The following is a 14,618-nucleotide window of genomic DNA, read 5'->3' on the forward strand; positions in this document are numbered from 1 at the left end:
GACGTCATCACGTGACGTCACATCATGTGATCTCACTTCAGGGTCAATGGTGGCCACCGCCGGGAGGCGACCGACGGCGCGATATGAGGCCCCATCTGCAGCCGGTGTGACGTCATCACGTGACGTCATGTCACGTGACCTACTTGAAGGTCACTTGAAGGTCAATGGTGGCCACCGCCGGGAGGCGACCGACGGCGCGATATGAGGCCCCATCTGCAGCCTGTGTGACGTCATCACGTGACGTCATGTCACGTGACCCCACTTAAGGGTCAATGGTGGCCACCGCCGGGCGTCGCGCGAAGGCCCGAAACCTATGTTAATATGCTTCGCATAATAATAATAATTATCTGACTTCTCCAAGCGCCCGGAAACAGCATTAGCTTGGTTCTGTCCAACTACAATGTTTTTACATATGTTTAAATCTTGGTGAATGATAGTTGGGAGAACCTGTACATTGTTGTGACTTCGGGGTGGAGGACGAGAGACGGACTCCTTTCGCAGACGAAGAAGAAACGAAGAGCTTTGTACAATAGTTACAGGTATACTGGATGATGGTGTACACTATAGCGGACACAATGGGCCGGTTCTCCCTTAAATCCCTTTGGCGACTCCTCGTCGGCAGGAACCCGTCGGGGCGGGGGATGACGTCACCCGCGTCTAATTCTGTAAGAGCGCATCAGACCGACTGGGCGGCTGGAGACGACTCTCTCTCTTCACAATGGGCCCGTTTTACCTAAATCCCTTAGGCGACTCCTCGTCGGCAGGAACCCGTCGGGGCGGGTCACTCGCGTCGAATTTTTGTGTCGTCGCGGTTATGGCTGGGTGCTTCTTGAAGTCCCCTCTCTCGTCGCCTCGATGATAGGCACGTAGTATTGCACTACAGCGCCCCCGTCGCCACATAATACATCCAGAAGTCGAGCTGTTCGACGCGGCTCGACGTATGCGATGTGCTGATTGAGTGACGTCCTTGATGGCTTTGCCGCCCTTTCATACGCTGGTCGTTCCTTTGCTTGGGTCTGTGAAAGCTCACGGAGTGACCGAAAATCAACGCCAACCACTTCGGCGAAAGTGAGCACTCTCCCAATGCTCTCCACACCAAACTCCATGAAAACATACGCTCTAACCCCATCTGTGCTGTCAACAGCACCATTACGGTTATTGTAATAAACATGAAAGACGCACCCGTTAAAGAGCCCGGGATACAGACCTTTACAAATAGTTCTCTCAAAGAAGACACATTCAAAGAGAATAAACAGCTAAAGAATAGATTGCAAAGCAATTCCTAACAGTCATTCAGACAGGGACAGACACAGCTTAGGCGATCGAAGAAAGTTTATATTTTGCCCTATCTCGCTCCGAGCGAAATTCTGTGATTTGGTTTGCAATGATAGCCCATCCGAGTAGCTGCGGTACGCTCTCGTGCGGTCCGCAGGCTTATTTTATTCGGTGACACTAAACGATACCCTTCACACGATTGTGTGTCGTAAGTTATTATTAATTAACTTTAATGTGCTAGAATAACTGAAGAGACAAGAGTATGCATGAAAACGTAGCATTAAAACTTTTAACTTCTAGGATAAGCTCTCGGATAAACATAGGATACAGCCTAAAATGCTTTGCTAAGTCTGTCATCATTTGTATGCAGCTTCCGAAATGGTTCTTTGATAATGGGCACCAATTTTATTGGGGCCTTCCACTTTTCGTTGGATTTACCAACCCGCTGACATGCGTCGCATGACCAAACAAGTGTTTCAGCCTCTTTACAGTATCCTGGCCAATAGAAATCTTGCGCTAGCCGAGCCTTTGTCTTCTTGATACCAAGGCGACCCGCCCAAACATTCCCATGCGCTAACCCGAAAAGCTGTGGTCGGTACTTTTCTGGCACGAGTAGTTGGTTGTATGTCCGAACCTTGGAATCCTGATATTTCCGGTACTTGGGACTTGACCTAGTGTAGAACGAGATGTTCTTTCGGGCCACTCCTTCATTCACATTAGCCTGCAGCACAGTTAGCGAATTGTCACTTTTCTGTGCCGCGATAAGCGCCTCTCGTTCAACCCTACTAAGCTGCTCCCAGCAAAAGGATGCGGGACTAAGCAGTGAACCTTCCACTTCAGCCCAAGGCGCCCCGTTTTCCAGAGTCTCGAAAGGCTCCTCACCCACTGTCACTGATCCGGTAATTGATCCGTTGCAAGTCTGAGTCCTCTGCTTTTCATCAGCCGTATCTTCCGACCTAGGCGCCGCTGTGAGGACGTTACATTGTCAGTTTCCTCTTTTGAGCGTTCACGTTTCTTTGAGAGGGCGCGTGACCGCGATCACGTTAATGCGATGCAAGCGAGACTGGTAGAGAACGACCGGCTCCCCTTTCCTAAAAGCTGCCCCGATTTGTTCGAAAACTGGTATGAAAAGTGTTCGGGTAAACTTGGACTCACGGCTGCTTCCGTTTGCAACTTTCCAAAAGCGCTCTCGAGGGTTACCCTGGCAACTGGCAAGCACGCGCTCTGCTTTTCTGCGACTTGTCTGATCCAGGCGCATTCCCCTGTATAGTCCACGGGAGAAACACAGAACGGGTGAGTAACATCCATAGTGGCGGCGGAATCGCGAAGTGCCCTGCACATTTTCCCGTTTACCACGACATCCTGCATATATGGCTCGAGAGCCTCATATTTTAGTCTGACTGGCTGTTGCTGGCGAACGCGATATGCCCCTTGCAATTTTAAGAAATATGGCCTTCCGTGTTGCAGCGGAAGTAGATAATTGGTCTCCGGGCCTCGAACGCGCGCTCTACGTCTGCCTTAGCTTTAGTGGCCCATGCCGACTGGGCTGTCTCTGTTAGCCCTTCCCTCACCACCTCAGCACTAGTCGATACTCCTTTGCTGAAGTCATCGCTCGTAGGTGATTTCTTATTCGGCAAAATTGGGTTGCGAGGGGAAAACCGCTTTCGTTAACAGTCCTTTGTTTCTAGCCTGTCGTCATGAATCGGTTTTCCTTGGAAGTTTCGGCGCGTGTAATATTCTTCCGCAAGCTGCGCTGCCTTCTCTAGGTCTACCTCGGGGAACCTGTCCAGCAGCCAAAGCTCAACTTCTTCTGGAATAACTCGGTAAAACTTCTCCAGTGCTATTCATTCAAGCACCTTGTCGTGGTTGCCATACGCTTGTGCACTTTTGAGCCGCTCTTTTAAGTTAGACTTTAACTGCTACTTGAACTCAGTGTGCGACTCACTGCCCCTTTTTGCCTGTCTAAACCGCTGTAGAAATGCCTCGGCAGAGAGGCGGTATTTGCGAAGAAGCGCGGCTTTTACGTTTCCGTAGTTCTCGTAGTCTTCTTTAGACAAGCGTGCGAGAACTTCCGCGGCCCCTCCTGGGACATATGAAAGAAGTTTTTGAGACCAAAGGCTTTCGTTCAGCCCCACCTTTCCACACGTACGTTCGAAATACACGAGAAAAAGTGCGATATCACCGCCTATCCTGCACGGTAGCATCAACTCCTGTACTCTCAGTTTAGGCGTACCGTCTTCACTGGAAAGGGGACTTGAACGCGCCCAGATGATTCGAATTTTCTCTATTTCCAGTTCTCTCACTTTAAGAGCATGATCTGGCTCCTCGCGCCTTTTTATCTCCTGTGCCTCCTCGCGCCTTTTCTGCTCCTCTTCGCGCATTTTTTTTCTCGCTTCTCCTCTAAAGAACTTCTCCCCAAACCTCTTCAACTTCCCCCTCAGTTACATATTGCGCCCTCATAACGTCTAGAATGGCTTTATTTCGCCTTGCCGCGGCAACCGAAATGCCCATCTCGTGGCAAACATCAAAAAGGTCCTGTATCCTCAGCTTCTCCATCGCGATCTGACAGCTCGTCACCGGTTTTGCCTCTAAATTAGCTTTGCTTCCGAATCAGGAAACCTATGCAAGGCCTAAAACGAACTAAAACAAAACCACTAGAACCATTTCAGAATGCTTGATGAATTGCCCTTAGCATGTACGTGTGCGACAGGGGGTCTGGCGACGCGAAAGGCAAACGTCGGGCACGCACCCCTCCGAAGTAGCTGAGGCCGGTCGACCTCGTGGCTGCCGTTGAGCGGTATAGCGGGCGTTATCTGGCTTCGAATCCCACCGCTGCCACCACTGTTGTGACTTCGGGGTGAAGGACGAGAGACGGACTCTTTTCGCAGACGAAGAAGAAACGAAAAGCTTTATACAATATTTACAGATAGTGGATGATAGCGTACATGTAGCTGTAAGAGCGCATCAGACCGACTGTGCGGCTGGAGGCGACTCTCTCTCTTCACAATGGGCCGGTTCTCCCTTAAATTCCTTTGGCGACTCCTCGTCGGCAGGAACCCGTCGGGGCGGGTGATGACGTCACCCGCGCCTAATTCTTCATTCGTCGCGGAGATGGCTGGGTGCTTCTCCTGTGTCGAATTCTTGATTCGTCGCGGAGAAGTGGGAGTTTTCGTCGCCTCGATGATAGGCACGTAGTATGGCATCTCCCATCGCTTCGATGATAGGCACATGGTATGGCACTACAGTATGCGGTCAACGCAAGCGCGGCGTCTGCGAAAGTCGGCTTTCCCTCATTTGAACTATGCGTGCCAGGAAGCCAGCTTTGCAATACGGTGCCAGAAGTGCTCGGTGAGCTCTCGGTTGGAAATGTCTGTGTAAAAGAAAGGCGTGAATAGCAAATTTGACACGTCGAGGTAATCAGAAGCCCTTATTCTGTTTTTTTTCTGTATTATCAGACTGTAAAAACAAGAAAAAGAAGAACAGGTGACGTTCCCCTTCTAAAGAAGTACTTCGCAGACACGCCATACGACAAATCGGCCATTTTTCAAATCAGCCGATCCCGCGATAAGAGGTTTGGGGCGCGTATTGTGTAGCGATCTGACTTGATTTTCTTTTTCGCCCCCTTCATATCGGGCCCAAACTGCGCGCCGTCGTCGTTGTTGCACGCATCAACCACTGGGTGTCACAGGTAATGAGAAAACGAGCGTTGGAGATAATAATACGCATTCCCCGTATTTCACGATAAGCGCCGAAGTATTCGCACACCTTCGCAGTAGGCGTGCCGCAAATGGCTCGAGTTGAGTGCGACCTTAACCGCGTGGGCATTCCTTGGCACGCGCTACGCGCGCTGTCAGCTTGGCATGCAGGCTGCAGGGACGCCAGTCTACGTTCCGCTTCGACACCGGAGCAGCCGGTCACGAAGAGTCTGCTACGCAAAGCCGGTGCGAGTCGATTTGAGTGTTGATCGCTGTGGATGGATGGCAGGAATGTTCCTGCTTTGCTCGAGAGCCGTTTCTCTTGAGCGAAGCATGTGTGTCGTATGTAAGAGACATGCGGCGCAAAAAGGAAGGAAGAGGACGATGTGCGCGGATCGGTTTGAACGGCACGAGCCCTCGAGGCGCGTGACCCGAGCGGTGATGGGGAGGGAAGCGTCGCTGAGCTGGCATTATCGACGTTGCTCGGGGCCAAGAAGGTTGTAGCGTCAGCATCGCACTGGCGACGGGAGCCATGGAGGTTCGGCCAAGTCCGTGACGCGGCGGGCCAGGGTGTGGCCGTGGACCTCGGCGACGTTCGAGCGAGGCTCCTGGGACCTGCTGCAGCCTTTCACGGCAGTGCCGGGCACTCCGGGAAGGGTCCCCCTTCAGAGGCAGACCGGCACGCACGATAGTCCCCGGGGCCCTCAGCGTGCGGGTCAATGGGAATCAAGCGTGCGTGGTATCCCCCACTTGCTCACGACGCAGAGGCGCGCTCAATGATGCCGCCGACGTCCCGGTTTACTCGGCGACGGCAGTGATGTCTGACGAGGCTGTTTTCCTCGCCAGGCCTCCATGAATCACTCCCTGCAGTGCTCTCGTTTCGCGCGGGAATGCGGCCGGGCCGCTCACTTTCTATGTTCAGGGCTGGCCTCTCCCACCTTAATTAATTTGGCACGAGGGGGGCCGTGTTTGCCTGCGCTCTTCATCTTAAGCGTTGCCCTGCCCGGTCATGCGCTCGGAGTCAAGGCCAGATCTGGTTTCACTTCTTGCCTCCCAGATGAGCGCAGGCCGATGTGGGCTTGCCGTGTCTCTTCTGCTTTCTATTCATAGGTGAACCCAGAAAACGCCGTGTCGACTCGAGAAAGTGCGGTGGTAGCTATGCTGTGCAGCCTTGGCAAAGCGTTGTGTCGACGTCAGGACGAATCGTGTCCGCGTTGGCTTAGCGGCTGAGCACGATGCTGAGGGTTAGGCCTCCGAAAGCGGCGGGAGAATTTTCGTGGCTGTGGAATGCAGAAACGCTTTCATTTCATTTATTGCAGCCTTAAAGGCCCGAACGCATTGCATAAGATGGGGACTGCAACGGGGTAGTACAACATACATGAAAAAAAAAAACTAGAAAAACGTGTGCCAATATCTCAGGGATACATGAATCGGCGTACAATTATCATGTAACTACTGAAACCAACAAGCGGTAAAGTGAATTTAAATACTAAAATGTGGGAACATAATAATACAGCAGTAACAGTGTCTACTTAGAGGTAAGTGCATGTTAACTTTCTTCCACCCCTTCACCCCCCCCCCACACACACACACACGCACGCACACGCACACACCGGGAGAGAGACAGGCAGACACGCACACACGCGGGATTTCTCTGAAATAAATGGCTCTAGGAAGCTAGATAGCGCACTACGTTCTTGCTGTTTGTATGTGGGTCTCCCAGATAGATAGGCGTTACCGTAAAAGTCCTCGTTATCTTTTTTCTTTCTTTTTTTCACCTCTGTTCGCTTCTCCCAACGCAGGGCGTTGCTCAGTTCTTGCGTCGGCGTGACCAATTAAGGGCTGCGAGAGAGAGAGAAAAGAAGTTATTCCTTGCTGCGCTTTGTCCGCATCACTGTCCTATATAGAGCAACAATCATATTATCGCGAATATAGCGGACGCGGGACTCTACATGCGAGGTTGGAGTGGTAGCTGTCTCGTGCGGCCTTCGTCCAACATTTCCCAAGTGTATTTCGCAGTGTGCGAGGTGTCACCCCTGTGCCACACCTCCCACGCCACCAAGTGCTGCGAGGCGGTAACGCGCAATCAGAAGGCCGCGTTATAGCCCTCTGCGGGACGCCGCTCGTTCCTCCTCGTGTCCTTGCCTCCCTGCGCCATTGTATCAACAACTAGCTTCGCTAACCTCCGCCAGACCCGGCCACTTCTTAACGGGCAACCGTGACCACCGGTGTACACAGCCAAGGCGATCTGACGCCTGTCTGCTTTGCAGTCGTCGCATCTCCCCGGGGGGCAAAGTGCCGTCTCAGAGCGCGTGGCGCGAATGCCGCCGGTCGGGCGCCGAGACGCGGGATCGCGGCCAGCTGGCCCGCGGACCGAATTCCCCGTCCCCCCGCGGCCCCCTTCGCGCTGCGAGCAACGTGAAGGAGGAGGGGGCGCTCGTGTCGTCGCCCCGTCACGATCCGCGTGCGATAGCGCGCGACCGGCCCGGAACGGGTGCGCTTCCAGACGCGGTGGCAGCCGCAGTACTCCCTGCGCTGCAGTCACCCAGACGCTAGGTTACACGCTGTCGCGCTATTGGCAAACAAAGGGAACGCAGCACTTCGCACGCTCGATAGCTTTTCGATCGGTTCCGCTTCTTTTAAAAAGCGCGCTGGCCCTTTTAAAGCAGTTCGTGCCGACGTCGGCTGGGACTGGCGTCCAAAAATTCCAGCTTCCGCAAGGGGGCAGTTGTCAGTCTTGTCGAGCGTGGTGCTGAGGAGTTTTCTTTGTGCATTGAAACGACGATAATCACGCCGAAGGTGCGCTATCTTCTCTCTTCAGCAGCAAGCTTCTCATTCCGGAGTTGTGGCCGTTTCGATGAGGTAGGAGTACGCATTAGTAAAGGCTACTTCAAGGCATTACAGAACGGTGTACAGGAAACAATGTACATACTGAACAAGAACAAAATAATGCGCCTGCCAAGAGTATAAATAACATTCAACTGCAGCTTCAAATGCAATCACATTCGTCAGTTGGACAATAAAGGTGGGCAGGTGGTTTCATCCATTGCGGGTACTTTGGAATAAACGAATCATAACAGAACTTTCTTCGGGAGAAAGGCAGCATGTAGTTTGTGCTGGTGATCAAACCTGTTCCATACGTAGGACGGCTTCGAAAGAAGATCGCGTTTTAATTGCAGATTGCGATATGTAACAAAGAGGTGGAAGGCATGAAGCTGTTTTCATAGGCGATACACTAAATGTGCGTTCATAGTCTGAAAGAATGAAACGTGCGCTGCGACATTTGGCACATTCCAAGGTATGTATAAGAGTTCCGATGTCGGGATCCTACACAGAATTGGCATACTTGAGATTCGCAAAAAAAAAGAAAAAGAAGAAAGAAAAATCGAAGCTCTAGTATGCAAGTTTGGTGTAGGATCCCGGCAATGACACTCTTCGAACGAACCTGTTCAGCTTCGAACGAACGAGAGTTTTAAAAAGCAGCCGTTTTAGAGGGGAAGGTGCCTTTGAAACGTTTGAATTACCCTCGAATCTCGAACACCGTGGCGGGAGGCAGTTCTTGGAGCTTATAAGGTGGGCCTGCGAGTGACGCATGGGCTAGGCGTCCCGAGTATTAATGCCAGCTTTCGCCCAGCGCGCACAGTCTTTCTACGTTGGCGCAGCGGGGCTTATATCCACGCTGCGATTTGCCGCTTGTGTACAGGCCCGAGTACGTGCGCACACCGCCCCCTCGATCCCATCGCCTCGGCCTTCTGGGCAGCTTGTGGTTCGCGTGGCCTTGGTCCGCGAAGAAGGCAGCCTATCTTATGCAGCGCCCACTGGTTTCCCTTAACGCGCAATGCCCACTCGGGCGTGCAGGCTGCCATGTTGAGGAGACGGTCAAACGATATGCGGGTGGGAAGGCTCCAGCTGGCCCAGCCACGCATTGGCGCCCTCTGGCGTGGTCATCCTGAAAGCTAGCGGAGACGAGGCGGGCGTGAGCTCTCGACGAACTACTGCCGCGGGATAGCGTTGTTCGGTGGACAAAAGAAGTGATTGGCGTCTGCGAGTCATTGCATTTGACGAGGACCCGTGGGACTGGCCGACATAACGTTTGCGCTAGTGGACGGCTAGCATCTGTGCGTTATGCGAGCGCGCTGCTTCCATAGTGGCTGGGCGGGGATCCGCGGACGCATCGGAACGTAGCCTTCGCCCAATCGTGAACGAGGGCGCCGCGTTGCTTACGCGAGCCGAATGCTCCTCTTTGTGCTCGGACTGCTGCACCTACGAAGGAAAGCCCTTCGGCACGAACCGCAGAGGATGACCGCATTTTTTTTTTCACATTTTTTTTTTGAGCTCGCGCTCAGCACTTGCGGCATGTAACGAACACAACGTTATCGCTTCCGTGCTCGCAACCGCACCGCCTTTGCGTGGGTTGCGTCGAGCAAAAGAGCCGTGCGCGGGTCGCGTGCACACGTGGCGCCGCTGTCGCGCCACGCACGCCGCAAATCGAACTTCAGCTGGCGCGCGCCGTTCACGGATGCGTACGCGTATAGCTCGGCACTACGCTTGTCGATCCCAGAGGTCGCGTTTCTTCCAGAGCTCCAACCGCGGTGCTGGCCGAGAGTTCTTCCGAAATTTTGTCGGTTGCTCAGCCATGGCGCGCCCGCGTTCCACACGTAGTGTCCGTAAATGCCTTCGAGAGACTCGGGCAGCGATGCTCATATATATAGCACCCACCACGTTTGATCATGCCTTGCCCACTGGGAACGCGCATGATTTCAAGATTAGACCGTAGGACCCCCAGTGAGAAGTTGAGCGTCCAAGCTTTCTGATGCACGGATAATTGACAATTCTGTATTTGGTTAGGTCGTTCTGTGTCATACAGCCTCAGCAATACACGCATAAGACGTACGCCGCTGCGGTTGCGTCCCCGGTACAGGCTGCCCGTTTATATTTATTTTTTTCAAATGCGAAATCGTAAATAACCTTCGCACAGTGCATGGACACAAAGGCGAGGAAATCGGATTCGTGGCTGCGGGACACGTGATTAGGTGCAGTGGGAAAATGAAGGTTTAAATGCAGCGAGGTAGCTTAGATTTATGCCTGCCTGCCGTGTGATAACTGTCGCATTGCCAGACGCAAATGGGCGACCACTGCAGGGTTGTGGAAGCGCCCTCGTGTCGGCAGCTGGATGCTCGCGCGTTGCTTTTCCCCGATTACCTTGGCCTTCCCTACGAACGCCGCGAATACCTGGTTTGGCACGCTGACTGCGGCGTATACGACGCTTTATCCGCCGCAAGCCCTCTGACACGACGCGACACCTACAGACACGACACTTCAACCCGACAGGCGATGATTACGAGCCGGCGAGACTGATTGCTTCCTACGACCGCGTTTGACTCTCGCGGTTCCTCCCTCTTGACTATTTTCTACTTCCAGCACCCGGCGCGCTTCGCCGCTGGCGCAGTTACGCCAGGCTGTGTTGGCGTTGTCGAGGGTGTTTTCAGCCTGTGCCCCTGCTCCCCCTCCTCGTTTCGACCCTGCACTGGCTTTCGCTCGCTTACTTAACCGACATCATTGTTTTGCCAGCCTGTCACTCGTGGGCTTCTTGGCAGTCGGCACCGACGTAGCCGTCCCCTGCCCCATTCCGACCCGTTCCTCTTTGCGTCCTAACACTCATCAGCCTTGATTTACACAGGGCACCTTTGTTCGGCGGAGAGCCTGCCGTGGCTGTTGTATTCACACGATGACATCATTCTCCTTTTCTTCGCTGTTGCTATAATGTTTAAAGGGAAAGACAATCGAAGGTGAGCGTGTGGCAGATGAAACACACGATGGCATCCTCTTTCGGACTGTGGCCTCCAACGAACAGCGGCAGTTTGTCGTGAGGCAACTTCGACGGTGACTCGGATGCAGCGACGTCCTGCTGCTAAGCACGGAGTCACGTCACGAGTTCGATTCGCGGTCGCAGCGGTCTTATTTTTTCGTAGAGGGCGAAGTGCAAAAAAAAAAAAAAAGAAGATCCTGCAGTCTGACTTAGGTGCGCGTTAAGAAATAACCCACGCGGTCGAAGTTCTTTGCAAATGAGAAGCGGACTTGCACAGTCCCAGTTGGCCTCCGGTGCCTCGGTTTTCCGCCGCGCAATGTGCACTCTGGCCGACTCGGATGCGCCATTTCTTCTGGACACTGTCGGGTTTCCCGATTTATTGCTGTGTCAGCTACGCGTTTTTTAACGATGCACTAAAGTTCGTCCAACGATGCTTCAGAGTAATGTTGCCCGAAGTTTGTTCGAGTCACGTAGCCATGCATCCGCCTGCTCTCCTTGCGTGCGTGCGTCTTTGTGTGAGAGAGAGAGTGAGAGGGATTGACTGAGAGAGAGAGAGAGAGAGAGGGTGATTCGCGGCAGAACGCTAGCTGATAAATTTACGAGATTACCAAGCTCCCTGGTAATTCATTTTAGCGCAGTTTGCGCATTACAAACGTAATTCGAGCGGTATTAGACGGCATTGGGAGGAGTCTTTTGTTCAGTTAACTGCGTTAACTCGCATAACGTCGGCGAGAGCAAGGGTTGGCCGTACGATTTTCGCCCCAACTGCACAGTTTTACACTCTCTCTCTCTCTCTCTCTTTTTTTTTTTTTTTTTTGAGATAGCTCATGGGCAACATGTGCTCGTTAGCCCACACTAATGCCGGCTGCGTTCTTCTCTCTTCCCGCGATCTGTGCAGGCGCGCTGTTCGCAGCTGCAGCAGCAAAAGGACCGCATGGAGATGGAGGCCATGGAGAGCCGCATGCTGCGGTCCTCCGCCGACCTCAACGGGGAGGCGTCGGACGAAGACGACGCCGCCGGTGAGCAAGTTTGCCAGGGTTCGGTTCGGGCCCGGCTGTTCTCGGCGCAGCGACTCGAGACAGAACGGGCCGAAGACTCGCAGTGGCGCGGTGCTTTAATTCAGCGATGGTTTATTTTATAGAAGCCGGATCGCGGGTGTCTCTTTACCGAATGCAAATACCGTGCAAGCACGCGTAAACTATATTGAGCCGGCAAGAAAAGACGGTTATGTCGTCGATGAGGATAGCGCCAGATTACCATCGCACTCTTGACCAAGCCTGGCTATTCTTGAGGATTAGAATGGTAATTTCTTCAGTTCGCCTGTATGCCTGTGCACAAAAAAAAAAAAAAAGAAAGAAAAAAGAAATAATGATGGAGCAGAGGCGAACAACTCAAGTTCTGCGCTAAGCTCTAGAACAGATGGTATACGGAAGGACTGGCACGAAAAAAAAAAAAAAAAAACGCTGCGAGACAGAATGTAAGAGTTTTCGCTCGTTTAGAAGCGAGTGTATCGACAGTGGCTGAGCGCTTCCTCACTCTCGGCGCGGTGCACTGGAAAAACCCGAACGGCAGCACAGCAGCCTTGTTCTTTCTGTGTATTTTTTTTTTCTCAGCGCGTTCTTTTTCGTTCACCTCTGCGCGTAACACCGCCTCCGATGCGGTCGCGTATTTTTCGAGCAACAAAAAGCGCAAGCGACTTAGTCATTGTGCTATGTATAACACACGCGCAGGCTCGTCTTTCGACGCCTCGCGTGCCTTCTCGGCTCTTGACAAGCTGGCTCGCGTTAATTTGTCGAGAAGCGGTGTTCGCGCCTGTTAGCCAGACCCGAAGCTCGGGTTGCGCGCGCATTCGCGCGTCCCCGGTTGCCGTTATGACGCCGCGGATGTCGTAGTGACTCGGGCGGGGAGTGTTCCCAGTCGGGAAGCGCTTTCGTCACCGCCTCGGCGTCGTCGGCAACGGTGACAAGAGGCTCTGCGAGGCCACCTCGAAAAGAATCGTCGTTGCCGACTGACGGCTGCGGTCGTTGAAGCGCGCCTTCGTCTTTACCGCCGGTAGATGCGCCGCCAAGGTCGCTGGCTTCGTCACGCCCCTTAACGCTCCTCCGTGAGCGGTAAACCACGAGAACAGTGCACGCGGATGTTTATAACTCACCGCCGGCTCCACTGTGTCGTTCTTGCTCTTTCTTTCTTTTTTATTCCTCGATCTTGACCGGTCGTCGCACATGGTGCGCACGCGGAAAGCGCGCCTCGAGCTGTGCACCGAGTGTAGTCGCGGCCCGTTTCGGCCCTCGTCGTGCCGCGTGCCACGGGGTTCGGCTGCTGGGCTGGCCACCGGTGCCGAGGGCTCGCTGGACGGCACTCGGCACAGGTTTACGAGAGCCACGGACTGGCATTCGTCCAGAGCCGCGCCAAGTGTTCTTGCCGGCGATGAACGAGTGTCACGCTTGTGATGTACTGCGTTCACTGGTTCCGTTGTAGTTTTGCGTGGCGCCTGATTCGGCGAATTGTCTTTTTTTTGTTGTTTTCGTGGTACAGTGTTTTTTTTTTCTTCCCCTAACATATTTCTAGCGGCGAGAGACGGGTTAAAGTTGTGTGCAGGCGAACCTCTTGTTGGGCAGCTGTGTAGATCGTTATCAAACGGATTGAGTGCAGAGTATCGAGAGAGCCAGGAGACGACGCTGCAAGCTGACTTAGGACTGCTCCTTTTTTTTTTCGCAGCGATCACTAGACTTTGTGTGCAGTCGCATTTAATGGACTAATTAGCTCGCTTTCAAAATCTTCGTGTATTGACACGTACGCAGCAGCTTTAATTAGGACGTGACCCTCTGTCCTGGTATTTTTAAACTTGCAGGAGTTCTAAATCCACCTGTCACCGATGTGCTAGTTTTTCTGAAAACGCTTCTCGTGATTTTAAGGACATTATCCTGTGGAACTTTAATGCATCTTGCAGTATATACATCTCGCGGCCCTCGATGCCAACGCTTTCGCTTTTTTTTCTTCCTTTCTTTTGTGAGTCGCGTGTGAAGGACGAACTTTGTATACTGGCTGACTTCGGCTGTGCAGTAGCAGCGAGTCCTCGGAAACTGCTAATTGTAAGCTAAACGCCTAATTACAGCTCATCATAATAGTGTCTATTCGCTCGAGCCGTTAGTAATAATGTCTTGCCGGAAAATGACACCTTAAGCTCCAAGTGCGTGGCGCGATTTCTCTCGCGCGGCGACGACTCCCCCGGTTGTGGAAATCGCGTTGCCCCCGGTTTCTGCCGCAATTAAACGTAACGACCCGATTGCACCGAGCTCGGTGCCCTATGCAAGACCGCCACGCGGTGTCGTACCTGCGTGTGCGCTCTTTTCGCGGAGCAGGTTGCTCTAGAGAAACGAGGTGGCACTTCCGGCGGCACGCTGCCTCGGCGAAAGCGCACGAATGCGAAACCATTGCCGCTTCTGTCCTGTGATCGGCTGTCGGAAATGCAACTCGATGTAGTTCGCTGTCGCGCCGTGTTTCGTTCGTGCTGCAAAACGTGGAGCGGCAGAGGCAAGACGCGTGCAGTAGTTGGCTCCAAAAAAGCAGTAATATTAAGAAACGGAATGAATCTGTGGGGCCAAGTTCGCGGGTCGCTGCTACACGAGGGCCGCCTGTGTTGCCGGTGTTTCGGCATGCACGGTTTTTCTCGAGGACAAAAAAAAAAAAAAATCACTCATCCGCCAGCGTTGTATCGCTACACCCTCCAAAGAAAGGACTCGAACCGCGGAACGTCTGCGCGAGCGAGTATCGCTCGTTATACGGGGGCAAAGGAGGGAGTAGCGTCGCATATTTGGCATGTAGCAAGTTTCTCGCAC

General features: G+C 53.1%; 1 protein-coding gene across 3 annotated transcripts in view; it reads left to right on the plus strand.

Moving 5' to 3' along the window:
- Positions 1 to 14,618, plus strand: part of LOC142576602 (unconventional myosin-XVIIIa-like) — a 353,054-nt gene that overhangs the window by 294,827 nt on the left and 43,609 nt on the right. For all 3 annotated transcript variants that reach the window (XM_075686803.1, XM_075686805.1, XM_075686804.1), the window contains exon 22: positions 11,678 to 11,798. In XM_075686803.1, the coding sequence (XP_075542918.1) occupies positions 11,678 to 11,798 (121 nt within the window). The remainder of the gene's footprint in view (positions 1 to 11,677; positions 11,799 to 14,618) is intronic.

The sequence above is a fragment of the Dermacentor variabilis genome, chromosome 3 (assembly GCF_050947875.1).
Source record: "Dermacentor variabilis isolate Ectoservices chromosome 3, ASM5094787v1, whole genome shotgun sequence".
NCBI classification, from domain to species: Eukaryota; Metazoa; Arthropoda; class Arachnida; order Ixodida; family Ixodidae; genus Dermacentor; species Dermacentor variabilis.